Consider the following 17,650-nt stretch of genomic DNA (forward strand, 5'->3'; position numbering starts at 1 on the left):
ATGTAGCTATCCATTTTTACATTTCACATTAAGACATCATAACCACCTTGAATGTGGTGTAATATCAGTTACTTTATTTTGCTGAGAAAATAATAGGAAACAGTTGCCAGTGGCCTTATACACCATTCCATTCTTTCTGACATTCTTTGGCTGACACATGTAAAAAGGTGATTTATTGGCCTATGACCTAATTTAAAGTGCATATTTCATTGAAAACACATTTCATTTCAACATGTGCCATGAAAACTGGTTGAACATTTATGAGAAGAAAAAAAAACTCACATTTTAGCCTATCCAAAGTAGGCCTACAATTCAAAATTGTGGTGAGATTATTTTCCCATGCTGAATCATATTATCGCCTATGCAAAATAATCTATTTACATTATAAAGACATCTGAATTTTGAAATGCATAAAATGAAAATCCCTGCGTCATAAGATACCAGTCATGATCCTCGGCTATAAGACCATTTTTGAGTTCTTTGGTTTTGGCTTGTCTGGTGGTTTGTGTGAACTGGAAAATGTTTGGGATGCCTCCTCTTCAGTGAACTTCTTTGATCAATTGGCTTATTTGGAGTCAATATGGCAATACATGGACATCGAGACAACCATTGCAGAGATCTAGCATAAAACAAGAGACATCCTCTGGTTATCATGGATTCTTCAGAACAAAACCACATAGATCATATTAGTATTCAAATACAGTTTAATACCACAGTTTTCATCTAAAATAAATGTGCAATAAATCAGAATAATTTATCTAGGGTGAATCTAGAATTGTTATTTTTCAGTTAATGTGTCGTGTTAAAGCTTGATGCTTAGTGGAAGATAAGCACTGCAAATTGGATTAGAGAAGAGGAAGTGTAGACCTACCTCTAAAACAGCAATGCCTAGAGCCACAGCTATTATCACTACTGCATTTTCATCAATCAGTGAAACCAGTTTGTCCAAGCAACCAGGTACTGCCTGTAAAAGACATTCAAATACAAAAATGAGTGATGACAATGCAGTGCAGTCAGGTTGAATGCTTCAATCAGCCTTGTGTACAGGTGTAAATTACCGATATCTGTGCGTTCGTCTCAGTACAGGAAGAAGAGGTGCAGCATGGTGAAGGGTATTTATTTGTGTCAGTGACAAATGGAGACCCTGTGAAATCTGTGTAGTTGTTGAACCCACAGCATTTCAGCTAATGGGGAGGGGAAATGTAGTGAAAATTATTAATTATTATTGGCAAATAATATTTCTCTGGTCTCAGGTCTCTTCTAATGTCCCTGGCCCTGTGTTTGACAGGGCATGGTTTTAAGTTATGACTGGCTTGATGTCACATGAACAAGTCTATTTCTCAGACTATACTTTGGATTCCAGCCTGCTGGAAAGTATTTTGCTGAATATTACATGAACATGTAAACACAAATGATAACCTGATTGAAAGGTACTCCGAACTTATTGACAGTGATAATGATATTGCATGGCTGACTTAATGCAGATTTGCTCTAAGCATGTTTACATTTTCAAGGTGGTCTAGCCCAGAACACAGAACTACACAGTCCATTTCCTGAATAATGACTCATATTTATTTGTCCTCCACATGACCATATCAAAATTAATTTGAGAATGATTTGAAATAAGATGAACCAGTTTACCATTAAATACTGTGCAGATCCAAATTGTGGAAAATTGTTACAGTGTGTTTTAATTTACACCACTAATGCCATGGGTCTGACATTACAATAACGGAAATCACTGCCTCTTTCAGGTTTTATTTTTTTTAAACTCAGAATTCAAACTTACCGTGTCCATGGTTGAGTTCCACAGGCCTGTTACATCAGGATTTTTTCCATAGTCATTTCGGATGTTCTCAGCAGTTTCAACGCCAAGTTTCCTGATCAGGTCTTCGGCCTGAAAGATACAAATTACACCTCTGTAATTAGTCTCTTCTGCAGCACAGTAGTGTCTGTGTGTGTGTGTGTGTGTGTGTGTGTGTGTGTGTGTGTGTGTGTGTGTGTGTGTGTGTGTGTGTCATCTTACTAAAGGTTTGAAGACCAAAATGACCACCGCTCCAGCCACCTCTGCTATGAAGACCAGCAACACTATAATAAAGAACTGCAGGAGAGGAGGTATAAGAGTGGCAGCAAGAAATCCTTTTTGTGTTTTTTTTTTGTTTTGGTTCACACCAGGAAGTAACCATATTATAACACAAACAACCTCAACCGCAATCCACCTTCCTGGCAACACTCCAGATTATTATCCTTAACAGTTAACAGTTATCTACAAAATTGTCTGAATAATATGTGCCAGAGTAAGACTAAAGTAATTACAGACATATAGTAACCTCTTTACTACCCATGGTACATTTCTTCTTTGCTCAGAAAAAAAAATAAAAATGAAGTACCTGTCCCTACTCTTCTCCTCACTACACTTCTCAACCCTGGTCCCTTATGGCCACTTCTGGTATACATTTAACAACTAGCCTGGGAAGCATACAAATCTGAAAACTCATTGAATTTAACTGGTGTTGTGTTAGCCAGGTACAAAAGCATCTGTCTTTGAGGTACTCAGGCTTACCAGCAGCAGCATACACTTGCTCTCCTTAATGGCTCCACAGCATCCCAGGAAGCCCAGGAGCAGGAGCACGGCGCCCACGGCTATCAGGAGGTACCCCACGTTTACGACCTGGTTGAGCTCCTCCGGCGCACCAGGAATCTTATCCAGCAAGGAGAAGAAGGAGTTGCTGTCTACCTTCACCCATATGCCCACCCCCAGGATCGTAGCTCCAGCCAGCTGAGTTTTGATGTGAAGGTTGCAGAGAATGAGAGAAAGTGCGACAAAACAAATTAAGAGGTGAACATGAGGTTTCAGAAACGTTTTCTAAACAGTTATTTTGAAACACAATTTTGACATGGTAGGAAGACTGTAAAGTTTAATGGAACTCAACGGAACTCCATGCGCTCCATATCTGTACTTTGCTAACTGGAAACTGACATGTCATACTTTGAATCACCAAAGATTAACCTGAAACTGAGGAGGAAGTGACCACGAACTCAGACGAAACAAGTTTTATATTGGTACCCTCTGATCTTATCTGTTGACACTGTGGTCCTTGAAACCCATTAAATAAGTGTGATATGAGTCACCTGAAAAAGCAGTAAGGGTGTGTTTCTGAACTTACAAAGATGATGCCATTAAAGGCAAACATCATGATTTTGAGAAATCCAAAGCAGCCCATTCCTGAGGTCACGGTTTCCTCCTGGAACAGATTTACAAAAATGTGTTTTTGGACAGACTTTCACAAGTAGTACTATTTTATACAACATGAAAGGTGATAAATTCTTAGGGGATTTCCCACAGTAGCCAATTTAACATTAAACAATATTCTACAACAGCCATGCACAAAAAAAAAACGCAAACGTGCCGCATGTTGTACCCAGAATCCGTACAGGCTCTCAGTCACAGTGCAACATCTGCTGCCACATAAAATCAGATAAGAGGTAATATGACAAAAAGAACATTTGAAACCAACAATAAATCTTGCACATATAAATCATTGATGTTGTGCATTTCGCTGTGACACTCAGTAACCTTGGGCACCTACGTCAGTTCAGGTTTAAGAAAGTGTTATTTCCTCCTATCTGTCTCCATACTCACTGACACAGGGGCAAAGGGACTCTGTGCCAATGTGACTTAATAGGCCTCAGTTCAAACCATTCTGAAATGAGTCCTGTACATGCATTGACACCTGAGACATGGAAACAGACACGTTACCAGGAAGACCAAGAACAACAACGTGGATGCAGCTTGGTTTAACTTTATTTACATTCTCTCTCACACACACACACACACTGGTTTAGTTTCCGGTTTGTTTTTCATGCCTTGCAAAAACATTCAAATTTACTTGTCTAGCTAGTCATACCATGAAAGATATGATTGTCCAGTCCCTACAAACTTATCTGTGACATGTTCATTGGCTATTTGACTGTTTTCCCATGTAACTTTCATTCTCAAGTAAACTAAACCACTGTTGACATGGCACTTCTTAATTCATTTGGTTATCCATTTCATTTTGACCCAAGATGAGTTGGGTTTTCAGAAAATTCATTTTAAACTGGCTCAACGTACTCTGGACCCTGAGCAACTTCTCACATCTTTAAACTGATGAAGTCAGGCCATTATAGCAGCCAGAAGGCTGAGAGGCTCCTTTTTGTAGAATAAATAATTAACAAATTCCACTTTAATACATATGAAGTAGAAGACAACATGTGAAAAGAAACAAATTAGAGTTTGTAATTAAAGAATGAACCAGCCCAGAGTCCAAAACAAAACACAACAAGAATCAGATTAATATTCCATTTGGTGTTTCTCATAAAAAAAAGGTTAGAGATTAGGATTGGGGGTCAAAATGCCAGGTCAATATTTAGTCCAGTAACACATTCATCACATGACCCAACCCAACATTTCTGGAACAAGTAGTTCACTCACTCCGAAAGCTTAGGTACTCTACCTATAGCCCACACAATCCTTTTTCAACCAATATTTTCACTTATACAGCGCCAAAACATAAGACACATGTCTCATGGCGCTTTACAGAGTGTTAAACATTCAGAGAGGGCCCATGAGTAACAGGGGTGAGGAAAAACTCCCTAGAATTGGAGATACATATAATTACTATATAATAATACAATACCACAAGAGCCATGAGGAAGTTCTATGATACATTCAAATCACCTGAGTGAGATCGTGGCATACACTTCCTTCATCTCCCATGAACACTCAGATGTAAACATGTATAATTGTTGGCTGCTATGCTGAAGGGTTATTTTTTAGCAGAAGATAAAATGGCCCCAGTGCACTTCTATTTGAATAGCAAACCAAGATCCAGTCCAGTCCCCTCCAGCCAAATTAGGCAAACATGAACAACCTGGCTCGTAGCCCCTTCTGACGATGTCTGCATGAACGAGGGAGAGTTTCCCATGCCCATTAAACATGGCAGATAAAAGAGGGCTTTGTTTGTCTTATAGGGCTCAAATCTGATATAATGGTTTCTCTGATGGGGCCCTGCATTTCTGTAGGGCACACTAGAGGACACACACCTTGTGACAGGTACTTCCTGGAGAAATGGAGATAAACACTGTGTGCAATGAGCCCAAATCGGGAAGAACACAAAGATGTGGATAGGCAAAAGCATAGAGAAACACAAAAACAATATTTTCATCAGAAGTGTTCTCCCCAATATCTACTGTTCACATGTAAATGCCTTTTTCAGATTGGGAAATGTTTATTAAAAATATGGCTGTAATGAAAATTGTCATTATGCTCTTGCCACATGGATGTTGTCCTGGTCCAACAAATACATGGTGAAAGTTTAATGTTTTTGTCTTGGTGGAATTTAAATAGAAAATGGCCATCGAAGTGACTTAAACGATGCAAGACACCTGCCTGCCTTAATTAAAATAACCGACAAAATGTCTTAGAGTAGCTACATGTGATATACACTGCTAGGTTAGTGTCATTCACAATGTTGGACAAACTAACAATTCAGCAAGTGTTTGCTGTCTGGACTATAGGGTCAAAATGAATTCTAGTTTACTATCAACACAAATGTAATTATTGATAAATAATATTTGAATGAAAAAAGCAAAAAAATTCTCTATGACTATGTTTCATATGCTGTAACATACAATATTGTTTGTATTGAATATAACTAAAACAATATAATTGACAATGTTGAAACATTTCTATCAATTTGACCAAAACACCGTAAGTCTTCCAAAGAGAGAGCCTTACCTGTACTGAACGATCTGAGTAGGATGTTGAGTGATGTTTGCGTATCTATGAGTTACGTTGCCTGTGCTGTTTGGCGTGGACAGCGCTCTTTCATTCAATTGCTCACTCACACGCTCTGTTCCTCCTCTCTCTCGTTCTCTCTTTCTTTCCCTCTCTATGTGGTCCAGGGGCTTGGTTATAAACAGGGGGAAGGGAGGGAGCCTGGGTGTTTGCAGGTGGGAGTGATTGCAGGGATGCCATGCCCTCCCACTGGAACAAGTTTCAGTCTGGTAAAGAGACGACAGAGGGGGAGGGATGCAGCCGTAACCAAGGCACCATTAAAGCCACACACACAAATCATCGCAGCATGTCAGTAAAATCTTCTCTGTACTCATTTCCACAACGTAATTTACATAAACAACTACAGTTTCTGCATTCACCTGCCTGCCATCCAACAGCAAGACAAAGGCATTCATCACTGCACTGTGACCAATCACATTATTTATGTAATATACTACCAATGACTGTGTTGGTTAACAAAAGCAACAGCCTTTGCTCAACACACAGAAAGAGAACTCACTATTCAGATAGTGGCATAGTAGACTTAAGACTCAGGCCCCTTGCCCCTTGCCATGACACGAAAGGCTCGAGTAGGCAAGAACAAACAAACTTTGGCAAACACAGACGAACAAAGCCACAGGATCAGCTTTTAGATCTATAAACACTCCACAATGGCAATAACCAGAAATACAAACAATGGCTGTGAAAAAAAGAAATAAGAGGCAAATGACATTCAAAACTGTGATTACAGACTACATTAGAAAGAGGAATTTCCAGCAGAGAAGTTCTCTGTATGGTCAGTTCACTGTACGTATGTAGGTACGTATCTATTGTTACATTTCGAGCTCGAAACGCAACACTGGTGAATAGTCATTAAAAAATCCTGATTGGAGCCAGTGTGCGAGCATTCCACCCTTTTTCTATTTTATAGCCTAGCACTTTTTGTCCAGTACCTGAAGTACTTGTTTTTAAAAGTACTTGAGTATCAAGAGTAGCCTACAAGAGAAGCCTACATTTTCTAAATATCGCATTACTACTGCCACAGTGCTTACATTTATGTACAGAAATGTCCTACATGGAGTTATGAAAAATGTTAATGTTAATACCTTGGAGAATGTAAAAGGAATTGAAAGTAAAATCAAGTCATTTTCATCTTTTTACCATGTTGCCAGGGATGGGCAGTATTTCTAATATGTACATGTATTTCAAATATGTATTTCAAATACAAACTACTATTTTGTAATTGAAACACTTGAAGAACGCTTAATTGAAATAGTCTGGCGAGGTGGGGCCACGGGTTGGCACATTCCCGGGATGGACCTGCTGCGTATTCATCCATTGTTTTGTCCATGGTTTCATCTCTTATCTAAATCTGACCATGGAGTTGACCATGGAAAGCTGAAGGTGATTGCTGATAGGCTGTCCCAATCAGTGGTGCCTGCACAATCCAATCACATTTGAGAGGGAAACAACAAATTGAGGGTTTCCAAGATTTTTCTTTTTTCCTTTTTTTTTTAGAAAAACGGGTACTCACGGTTATTGATAGAAATGTATTGGAGTAAAGAGTACAATATTTGCCTCTCAAATGTACTTGAGTAAAGTCATGAGTACTCCCCAAAAATGATACTCAAGTAAAGTACAGATCCCTCAAAAATGTACTCAAGTACTGTACTCAAGTAAATGTACTCCGTTACTGTCCGGCTCTGCCTATTGCACATTGAAATAGGAATAATTCCCACTCCCTAAAATCACCCAACTTTACAACCTAACCTAACCATCACATGCCTGGAGTACAGTAGGCTTGGCAGCTCGGTACACACTGTGTTACATGTGATGGCATTATGGCCACATATAGACAAGCTGTTCTGTTTCACAACACTTGTAAAAAGCCATTAAAACACAGCTGACGTAAGAACTACAGGGCACAATAGTGGCTGGAGATGTTGATTTACGGAATTACCTTACTTCTAAAAAAAATATACAAAAAGGCTGCACAACTTTCCATACAGTGTCTTGTTTATTTATCCAAAACAATTCTCTTTTGGGGGTACCTGTACATTCTCTATTCACATTATATTCACATATCTTACAGATTTATTCAATTTCTATGATACAAGTAGAGAACCAAGGAAAGAAAAAATATATAAATTATAACAGTTTGTTCTTTGATCAAGAAGGTGAAACTGCTACGGCAAGTCACACTCTAGACCACTGTAGACAGTTGGGAGTGAAGGGACATGGGGTAGGGCAGTCACAAACACTAATTCACAAACCAACACGTGTTTGGCTTACATTTCCTGAGAGTATAGGCAGCACGTCCAGCTTCCACAGGCTTCATAGGAGAGGGTTTATACTGAGATGTCCATTCATTTTTGTGCCCCTGCTTTTTTTGATAAAGCCCATCAGAGGAAAGTCTTTGACTTTGAACTGTATCTCTGAAGAAACCACGTTTAGTTCTATAAAAAGGGCACCAATCAGAGCTGTGTGCCTTACTGGAGGGGCCTCTGATGCATCTGTACCTTATTGTCCATTGTTGTACATGTGACTAATAAGATGGAGTGAAGTAAGGATGTTGAAATGCAGAAAATCATCACATAAGCACGTCTCAAGTGTATCAGTGATCTTCTGTCCCCTCTTATTGGATGCTGTCAAACAGGAAATGCAGATATTCTCCTCTGAGAGAAGCCCCGTGGATCAAGCCAAAAGCCCTAGCAGCACAGTCTGGGCAAACCACAGTCCTGTAGCCTGCATGACCCAATGCAGGCCATATACAGCACAGTCTGGGCAAACCACAGTCCTGTAGCCGCTTGTTGTCACAGAGACCAGACGCTCTCTGGAAGGTTTTTTGTCCCTTCACACCCTCCATTCCCCAGATTCATCTCAGTCACCTCTAGAATTCCATATTGCACTTTTGACCCTCTGTGGACAGTTTTTGCCCTCATTCTTTTTTTCCCCCAATCCATCCTTCATTTCTATCGGTCCACCACTCTGCTCATTCTCACGGCACCTGTAGTGCCCCTTTAGTGCTTTTTTTTTTGGTTGTTCTCCTCACACAGCCTGCTTCTCCGGGTGGCTCTTGAGCTTGTGGAACTTGACGCTGTCCAGCTTCTCAAAGCGCTTCCCGCAGTGCTCGCACGTGAAGTTGTAGTGGGCCTCCGGCGTGTGCTTCTTCATGTGCCAGTTGAGGGAGGCGCGCTGCCGGCACTGGTACCCACAGATCTCACACCTACGGGGAAGGACATGGAGAAGAAAAAGAGGGTGAGGTAGAAAAAAGATACAATTGAGTGGGGGGGCAGATGGAAAAGATGAGGGAAGAGAGAGTACATTGTCTGAGAACCAAGTAGCAAGTTGACGACATGCTCATTTCACAGTGCCACCCAGAGTGTCATTAGGTCTGACAGATCCAGGGGCGTCACTAGACCTTATTCACTGGGGCACGTGCCTTAGTAAAAGTCTCCAGTGCCCCAGTACAATTCTAGCGCGGCTTTAACTGGAAACGGCATTCATGAGCGCATCTCCGTGCCTGCTTTATTCATGGCTCGAGCCTGTCACTTACCAGCCAATAAAAAAAAACAAGGAATAAAGAAAGGGGCCATAATAGCCAATCAGGAAATAGCAACTCTGTAGCTGGCTAAGATTGAACGCAACAACCAATGAAAATCGTTCACATGATTCTTCCGAGTGTTTCGTTGTACTGCACACACATACACTGTGGAATCCGCTGGAGCTCGTTACATCACTTTGAGCATAGAGTAAGTCGTCCCCTGTTTAATGTTACAACAAATTCACAACTTTTTGACAGAAAAAATGACAAGTTGATCGCTGTTAGAGAGTGTTACCCACATAACTAGCATCTGTTTTTCAATGCTTAGCGTCATTGTAGCCTAAATTTAGCAACAGTTTACCAGCTTGTGCTCTCTCCCTCACACACACACACACTCACACCATGCGTAGGCTGCATGCACACATGCGGACAAATAATAAGGATCTATACGTATACTGTAGAGAGAGTCCTGTAAAAGTAGCCTATACTGTTTGTGAAGCTGTCCTACTGTAAAACTAAACATAGCCTTCTGATAAACTATTCAGAGATGGACATCAGAAAATTCTTCCTGAACAGAGGCAGAGGGAGAGGAACAGTGAGGGGGATATGATAATTTTGCCCACATTAACGGTAACATTAACATTTATGCTGGTAATAGCAAGTGCTGTGATTTAATCAATGGTTTAATGGCAAACTTAAATAAGTTTGCTGCATATGCAAATGTAGCCTATAATAATATACACAGAATCAGAGTAGCCATCTGTGTAGATTATTATAGGCTACATTTGCAAATTATCACCAAAAGTCAGTATGAAGGCTTTAGTAGGCTATTTAAGCTACAAAGAACTGCAGTATTGCCAGGATGTCTATAGGACCCTTGCCTGGGAGGGAAGTATATCTCAATTTTGACTAAAAAATAAGCTTCCCTTTGTGTTAGTAGGAAAGCCTATTAAATTCATGCAGTGAGTATAGGCCTACTTATGCCTATGTGTTTGGATGTTGCTGGATAGTGGCTGCTACAACATTTGAGGGAGAGAGTGCTGGAGGAGGAGGGGGAGGAGGAGAAGAAGGTCGAAGAGAGGGGAGAAAGAGCACAGGCTGGGCAGTCCAGTACCAGGCAGGAGGAGGAGGAGGAGAGAGACAGGCAAGAAACGGATGAGGACATGATGGGGGCTAGACGTAAAACTATTCAGAGTATGGAGGAGGATGTCTGTGACCTAAGGGAGATATGTGATGGTCCAAATCAGGCTAGCCATTTATTTCATATTGCGCGCACAGTTCATTTTTTTTTTTTTAATGTTGGGGGCCTGTGCCCCATCAAAGCTCTAGGTCTAGAATCGCCCCTGGACAGATCATCACTTTTTTTCTCTGAAAGCCAGACATCAACGTTTACCAAAGCTAGCCACATGTGTCTTTTGTGGTTGGGATGCTGTGGTGTGTCTTCAAAGCCCCTGCAAAAACAAAATGTTCCCTTGCCCTTGCAGTACAACCAGACAGTGGCAAACACTGGGCACTTCTCACCCCTGTTTTTAGCTATGTTTGTGTGTTTGTGTGAGTGTGTGTGTGGACAAGACTGGACTCACTGAAGTGGGGTCTCTCCTGTGTGTGTGCGCCGGTGCACCTCCAGGTGGTTCTTCCTCTTAAAGGACTTGCCACATGTCTCACAGATGAAGTCTCGGACACCTGACAGAGGTCACATAACAGTGGGAAAAGGGGCACTAGGGACTAACCAGGTTAAAGGCTCCTGATAAAGAAGCACATTTGTGATAACAAATGCATTTATGTTCTGGATTATAAACAGAGATAGACATCACTACCATAAATGTGTGCGAGTTACAGGCAGTCAAATGTAGTCAATAAATAAGATATACTTATATGTTATATATGTTTTTTTAAACATGTTGCTGGCATCAAATTCAAAATGAACATATATTTTCCATGAAACAGTCCACATTTTCATTTTCAACATTCGATATGTTGTCTATGTACTTTTTGCTGCAAAAATATGGGTTTACGAGACTTGTCACATTCTCTTTTTATTTGCATTTTACACAACGTCCCAACTTTTTCTGATTTGCGGTTGTAAATACGATCGTAATAGGGGTCTGAAAAGTACTTCAGGTCAATCCATAAAAAATGTGTGTGTGCTCTACCACTGCTGACTGTTATCAGCATTGTAAAATGGGTAACAGTAAAAGTAAACAGAGGTATTTCAGCATATTTCTCAAATAAACCAACTTACAGCAAAACCACATACCATATAGGCTGGTTTTGTTCAATAAATGTACAGTATGTGACATCTGAATGTGTTTGTAATGTGAAAGTTTGCGGGAGTGTGTACCTGAGTGGATAATCATGTGGCGATGCAGGTGGTTGGAGAGATAGAACTTCTTCCCACAGCCAGGATGGGGGCACACCTTTGTCCGCCCTTTCCTGTGGACTAGGTTAACATGGTTCTGCAAGATTCAAGCAGAATACTTTATACACTACATTTAGGATTTACTGCTTCTGCAAACTGAAAGGCACAGAATGATTGATCAAGGGGCTTTCTAAAGGTTTGAGAAAAGATTCTGTCTATTTTTCTGTGTTTCAAAGGCCTCATGCCTCTACTTTGTACAAATCTACATGCACAAGTCCACAGCTTTTCCATAACTAGATGGTGTTTGGAACAGCTACACTGCAAACATAATCTATATGTGGAGCATTCTTAGGCCATAGCACACCTCACTATTTCATTGATGATTAATTCATTTCAATTACTTCCATCTAAAATGACGCTCCCACTAGTTCAGGAGTTGTGCAAACAAAAAGGTTTCCTTTACGTACGAAGTACACAACTTTGGCAAACACACCTACACCCTGTAGGCCCAGAGTTGTAGCTCACCTGAAAGCTACTAATGGCCACATACACCTGACTGCAGCCCTCGTAAGGACAGTGGAACATCTTTAGCATCCCATCAGCCTCTATGACAGGACCTCGCCGCCTCCTTTTGGACCTGCTACAGTAGCAATAAGAAAAATAAAGACCCAAGGCTCACACATATCAGAAGGCAAGGTAGTTTATGCAGTCATAATGATAGGAAATGACAATGCAAGCAGTAAACTCTAAAACAATTGGATATTTAAAAAAAAAGGTTAAAACCTAGGTGACCTGTAGATTGAACTAACCCTTTCCAGAGATCTGTGACAAAACGTCCTAAACACCTGACCTGACTACACACCTAGACTGAGTGGCGCCTTTCTGCCACCTCCAGCGGTCTCCTACCTTGTGAGGCTGCGCTGTAGATCCTTGGTGCTGGGTGTCCGGAGGCTGTGCACCTCCTCCGCAGGCTGGAGCTGCTGTCTCTCTGGCACAACTGTGGGGAGGACAGAGTCGTCCAGATGCACACATTCAAAAGGGCCGTCAGTGACATCTCTGTCAGCAGCGTGAAGGTCACTTATTACATCCACCATAAGGCGGCCTGCTCATTGAATGTAGTTTGTTTGAGTGAAAAGACTATCAGTCCCTCTGGTGGCCAAATAACAAAATGCCTTCTGAAACTTTAGACACTATTTTCATAAATACAAACCGACTTAGTGATGTTTTGGTATTGCTGTATATCTTTATATTACATTATATTCATTGTTACCCTAAATGTATGTGCCTTTAAAATACTATCTAACTCTAGATGTACTACACAGAAATGCATTAATCTATTCAAATAATTAATTCAGCACAATTAATTCAGATTCATCAACTTTAAATCAATTCAAATGTATCATATTAACTGTAGGCCAAAGCACACATGAACACAGCTGGTTAAACAGCGGTTTAAACTTTTAACATGGAAGGTTCCTCACCTGTGACGGCCTCCGCTGAGTCAGTAATGGGCCCCCTGAGGCCTGCCTCTGCCTGACACATCTGGTTGTAGGCCATGCCCTCTATAACGGTGCAGGTGACCTCCTCCCCGTCACTAGAGCCCATGTTGAGCTGGATGCCTTCCGATGTCAGCGCTTCATAACTGGGGCCAGTGATGATTATGAGCTAAAGGTAAGATGAAAAAGAGAGGGTCTTTAAGACTCCAAGGAGTGGACAGGGACATATCTAGGACTGCATTGCTTGTTCAGGTGTGTATCTACCTGTGATGCTTCCAGCGTGCCCCTCTGCTCAGGCAGTTCACAGCTGCTAACAACAGTCTGCAGTGTCTGTGGCTCGAACAGCTCTCCCGCCTGGCCCTGCATGGGAATGGTGCCCGCAGGGTTCGCCTGCAACAGGGTGGCCCCAGCATTGCCTGACCCATCTCCATCTTGCACCACCGGCCTGTCCATCAGGGCCTGTGTCACAACAACACACTCATAGCTAGAGGGGACCGCCTCGGCCCCTAAGCCTACTGCGGCCATGCCCAGCTGCCCAACGCCGTCTTCGGACAGGCCCAGGTCCCGTCCCGCATCTACACAGGAGCCCTTGTGGTCAGGCTTGCCAAGTGCCTGGGCTGCTTGGCCCTCCATGACCACCTCCATCTCCCAGACAGACTGGCTCTCTGCTGGGCACTCAGTGCCCGATGTGCAATCATGCGCAACACTGGAGGACGCTGTAAGTTGGGTGAGGGCGGTGATCTGGTCCTCGTGGCTCACAGTCACGTGAGCGGCCTGGGAGACATCAGTGTTGGCTATGCTGGAGTCGCTCAGCTCCTCTGTGAAACGAAACGAAGGGGGAGGGTGACACAGATAGATTAATCATTAACCCTTAAAGGTGTAGGTTTTTGAACATTCTAAGTTCCGCAACAATTGAAGGTTCTAAAATTCTATGTTGAATTCAATGAACCCAGATATTCTTTAGAACGTTCATTTCCCAACATTCCCATCACACCGGTGTGACGGTACTCCTTTAAGGGTTAAATATCTGACTAAAACGTGACACTTAGATTGCACCAATACAACTGCTGACATATAATATTAGACTGCTTGCACAAACAGAAAGGCATTGAAGATAGGCATGTAAAATCCATACCATTGCCACCACCATTCATCCATCTATCTATACCACCAACATTGTACTCGTTAAGGATAATCTATTCAGTTTTCAAACATTCCTAAAGATCAGGTATCGAGATATCATGTGTCACATATAGTTGATCTAATGTTGACCCTCATGTGAACACAAAATCACATCAGTTGCCAGTACCATGAGGGGAGAGACTTTATGTTACACCTTTACCTTTGCGTGCTTTCCGTCTTCCCCGAGTGTTGGCCCCCGATATCATCTCGACCCTGGTCTCCCTCTCAGCCTCTCCTTCGGTCTCGGCCTCTTCCTCCGCCTCAGACTCGCTGCCACCCCCAGCTGGCCAGGACAGGTGCTGCACAAACGAGTGTGCTGCATCACACTGCCACAGCACAGAGGTGGACAGGCCTAGGACTGGCTCGAGCGCTTTCAGCTGGGGCTCATGTGGACAGGTCTGTGAGTGCTCCTGGTACCAGCCAACTAATGCCTGCAAGCTGGTAACAGGGGTCTTCTTGCCTAGAAAGCAGGCCCAGGGTGTAACAATTATGAGCTCAAAAGATGTCTGAGATCCTCAGAATCAACAAACTATCAAAGTGAGAGTAGAACAAATATTTGTTTGTCAGGTACAACCCTGAACATACACATCAGATACACTAAAATTTAACTTCATGAGACTAGTGACTCACTCTTTCTCTGATTGCCACACAGTTCTGGAATGGTCTTCTTCCTGTTAACAGCAATAGTGTTACTACAATTTACAACACTAAGGTTTTGTGGAGAAGGCAACACGCAAACCGAGTTCCTATACAGGTAAACCATGCAATATTGTTCATGTGGAAAAGTGCAACGTATACACTGCAGTTAGACCTGGCGTTGCCAGCGGTGAATCTGCAGCAGCATGAAGAGCCAATCAGTGTTAAAACAAAATATCACTCTGTTCACGTACCCGCCATATCGCTGCTGATATCTCTCTCCATATGCAGAATTCAACAGAATCAAATACTCTGCTAAACCAGCATCGCTCAAGGTAGTTTGCCGGCGCAGCTCACTCCAAACCTTGTGTGACTCTCCAAGGTATACTCGCCGCACGTCGTACTTTTTCCTTGACTCCAGTCGCCTCTGCGCTCGGTCGGAGTCGGTAAGCCTGGGCCGACCTCTACAACGCCGTAAAATAGCCTTGATCTGGTCCCCCGTTTCTTTCGGGTCCAAGGTGGCCTCTCCTGCATACCCAGTCGCCATCTTGGCCATCAGCTGTCTGTTGTTGTGGTGGTTTACTGATGATTTCAACGGAAGTTGACTGAAGACAGGAAATAGCAATGTTTGGGTAGCATTGGAGCCGTGGTTCTCTGCGCATTCTAGTGCAACTGTACTGCGCATCAGGAGCGCTCAGTAATTATTTTTCTTCGATTGGGATATGTATTGTTCTAGTATACATTTCCGTATTTTATCGACCAGTTTGTGCACAGTTAACAATAACGTACAATAACGCACATTTTGCAATTACAGAGTTTTTCTAGTCAGTGTGGGCTGCACAAATATTCCCATTTAGGAGCCAGAGAGGGACACTGATTACTTCCTTGTTGCTTGCTTTTTAACAGACGTCTACACTGACCAATCAGATATCACAGTGCGTACTTAGGGCGTGTAGAGATACTGAACGCGGGAATCAAAAAGTTGCGGAAAGTTGCCTGACTGTTGTCATTCTGTGGAAATGTAAAAATATGTGTTTGTACTGCCATGGTTAGCTTCGTGAGCATCTCAGTGTCTATTACCAGAGGAGCGACAAATTAGTTGTCATGGCTGCCATTTTGGAGGCAGTATTTAGAAGCCATGGTTGTTCTACTACAACCTCTTCAGGAGACGCGAGCGTGTTGTGTCACAGCTCTACCGAATGTAGTTCGGTGGTCGTCGTTGGAGAGCGAGGCGTCAGCAGTGCGTTGTTATTCCTGACAGCAGTGACAGCTGCCACAGAACTTGGCCATAGAGTTATGTTTTACACCCATACTGCCATTCAAAAGTTTCCAATCCCAGTTAAGGAGTCCGTGACTAGCTTGAAACCAGACAGTCTGAAGGTAATAACGGCAAATTGTCTCATCTCTTCCAATGTCTGTTGCAGTCTTGGTTAGCATTTATGCTATTGTTTCCACTCCACAAGTTACAAAGTAAATTGCAATAGGCTACTCAACAGTGATTGACCATATAGCTTTAAGGCTATATAGGGAAGGTTATTTTTGTCCATGGTGTTGTGGTTGGAGGATAAGGGAATAGACTTATCTTTTTGTGCTCAGATAGATAGTGTGTGTAAACATGTTTCTTAAATTAGGACATAGTCAGTAAAAGATGTTTATCCTGACTAATCTGAACAAAACAGGAGCTCAAAGATCGGCCCATAGCCAAGTACTTGAGAATTGAGATGACCTCCTTTTAAACTAGACCAAACAGCCAGCACAACAAGCCTTTTCCATCAGGTGTGCTCTTTCATAGGGTCAGACGTGTTCATATCATTGTTTAGTAGATGATTGATGCATTATTTTTCTTGATACTTCAGAAAATCCAGTTTGTGTACCCCAGATCCTTAGAGGATCTGCTACTGAACGTGGCCTCCTTACATGAGCAGGCCTCAGGGGCAGCTGCTGCCCCGTCTCTGGTGCTGGTGGACGGGCTGGACGCTTACCTGCGTGGGATGGGCGAAGGTGCCAGAGGACCTCAGAGAGAGGAGATGAGTGCCACAGCGCACCTGGCAGCTCTGCTGACCGACACGTCCTCCTTTTTCAACCCCATGCATGAGAAAGCGGAGGCGAGTAGAGGTACGGATAGGGGTGCTGCGCTTCCGTGCCGTGTCATCGTGTCCTTCCACTCTGACTGGGAAGCAGCGACTACTGATCCTGTGTTGTCGGTGCTAGATCGTTACATACCAACACGCTGCACCTTGGTTCAGGACTTGCGTTCCATGGCCGGTGGGGATGAGTTACTGCATGATTGGCAGGTGCATCTCTCTGGGGCAGGGGTTAGTCCTGGGGCTGCCAACAGACTGCAGTGGCATTTAGCTGTTCATGCCAATGGTGCTATGAAGTTTTCTCTAACCAACAAACTGAGAGAGCTTAGAGACTCAGACCAGCAAAGGGAAGGGGTTCAAAATCAGTTGCATTCTACATAGTATTAAACTCCCCCTCTTTCCTGTTAAATGGAAGACTGAAGAGGTAGTGAAATATATATATATATATACACTGTATATTAGAGAGAGAGAGACTAAAGTTAAAGGAAAAAAGTGTTTGTTTAGGTGAAAACTTATTGTCATCAGCAATAT

At 42.5% G+C, this 17,650-nt stretch overlaps 3 protein-coding genes across 3 annotated transcripts; 1 reads left to right on the top strand and 2 right to left on the bottom strand.

The window, feature by feature from the left end:
* Positions 1-52: 52 nt before the first annotated feature.
* On the bottom strand, positions 53-5,936 carry LOC125296031 (tetraspanin-1-like). Its single transcript, XM_048245659.1, has 8 exons — positions 5,780-5,936; positions 3,168-3,245; positions 2,564-2,779; positions 2,027-2,101; positions 1,790-1,897; positions 1,059-1,184; positions 872-964; positions 53-619 (listed from the first exon to the last, which is right to left on the bottom strand). Exons 2-8 carry the CDS (start codon positions 3,222-3,224, stop codon positions 566-568), a joined length of 729 nt encoding a protein of 242 aa, XP_048101616.1. The 5' UTR covers positions 3,225-3,245; positions 5,780-5,936; the 3' UTR covers positions 53-565.
* A 1,880-nt stretch (positions 5,937-7,816) lies between these two features.
* znf653 (zinc finger protein 653) lies at positions 7,817-17,102 on the bottom strand. Its single transcript, XM_048244831.1, has 11 exons — positions 17,018-17,102; positions 15,290-15,640; positions 15,030-15,070; positions 14,560-14,859; positions 13,482-14,035; positions 13,203-13,386; positions 12,628-12,718; positions 12,247-12,361; positions 11,704-11,818; positions 10,946-11,045; positions 7,817-9,044 (listed from the first exon to the last, which is right to left on the bottom strand). The coding sequence occupies exons 2-11, from the start codon at positions 15,589-15,591 to the stop codon at positions 8,867-8,869; spliced, it is 1,980 nt and encodes a 659-aa protein (XP_048100788.1). The 5' UTR covers positions 15,592-15,640; positions 17,018-17,102; the 3' UTR covers positions 7,817-8,866.
* swsap1 (SWIM-type zinc finger 7 associated protein 1) lies at positions 15,658-17,591 on the top strand. Its single transcript, XM_048244834.1, has 2 exons — positions 15,658-16,415; positions 16,892-17,591. Exons 1-2 carry the CDS (start codon positions 16,140-16,142, stop codon positions 17,498-17,500), a joined length of 885 nt encoding a protein of 294 aa, XP_048100791.1. The 5' UTR covers positions 15,658-16,139; the 3' UTR covers positions 17,501-17,591.
* The last annotated feature ends 59 nt before the right edge of the window (positions 17,592-17,650 follow it).

Source organism: Alosa alosa, chromosome 6 (assembly GCF_017589495.1).
Source record: "Alosa alosa isolate M-15738 ecotype Scorff River chromosome 6, AALO_Geno_1.1, whole genome shotgun sequence".
In the NCBI taxonomy this organism is placed as follows: Eukaryota; Metazoa; Chordata; class Actinopteri; order Clupeiformes; family Clupeidae; genus Alosa; species Alosa alosa.

What these genes read in the sequence shown, in the direction of transcription:
- LOC125296031 (XM_048245659.1), bottom strand. Translation starts at nt 3,224, where the DNA reads ATGGGCTGCTTTGGATTTCTCAAAATCATGATGTTTGCCTTTAATGGC. An exon ending in TTTTGGTCTTCAAACCTTTA is followed by an intron (nt 1,898 to 2,026) that starts GTAAGATGACAC and finishes TGTATCTTTCAG; the next exon opens with GCCGAAGACCTGATCAGGAA. An exon ending in GGAACTCAACCATGGACACG is followed by an intron (nt 1,185 to 1,789) that starts GTAAGTTTGAAT and finishes CCTCCCCATTAG; the next exon opens with CTGAAATGCTGTGGGTTCAA.
- znf653 (XM_048244831.1), bottom strand. Translation starts at nt 15,591, where the DNA reads ATGGCCAAGATGGCGACTGGGTATGCAGGAGAGGCCACCTTGGACCCG. An exon ending in TATCAGCAGCGATATGGCGG is followed by an intron (nt 15,071 to 15,289) that starts GTACGTGAACAG and finishes TGCTGTTAACAG; the next exon opens with GAAGAAGACCATTCCAGAAC. An exon ending in TGGCCATTAGTAGCTTTCAG is followed by an intron (nt 11,819 to 12,246) that starts GTGAGCTACAAC and finishes TGAATCTTGCAG; the next exon opens with AACCATGTTAACCTAGTCCA.
- swsap1 (XM_048244834.1), top strand. Translation starts at nt 16,140, where the DNA reads ATGGCTGCCATTTTGGAGGCAGTATTTAGAAGCCATGGTTGTTCTACT. An exon ending in TGAAACCAGACAGTCTGAAG is followed by an intron (nt 16,416 to 16,891) that starts GTAATAACGGCA and finishes TTGATACTTCAG; the next exon opens with AAAATCCAGTTTGTGTACCC.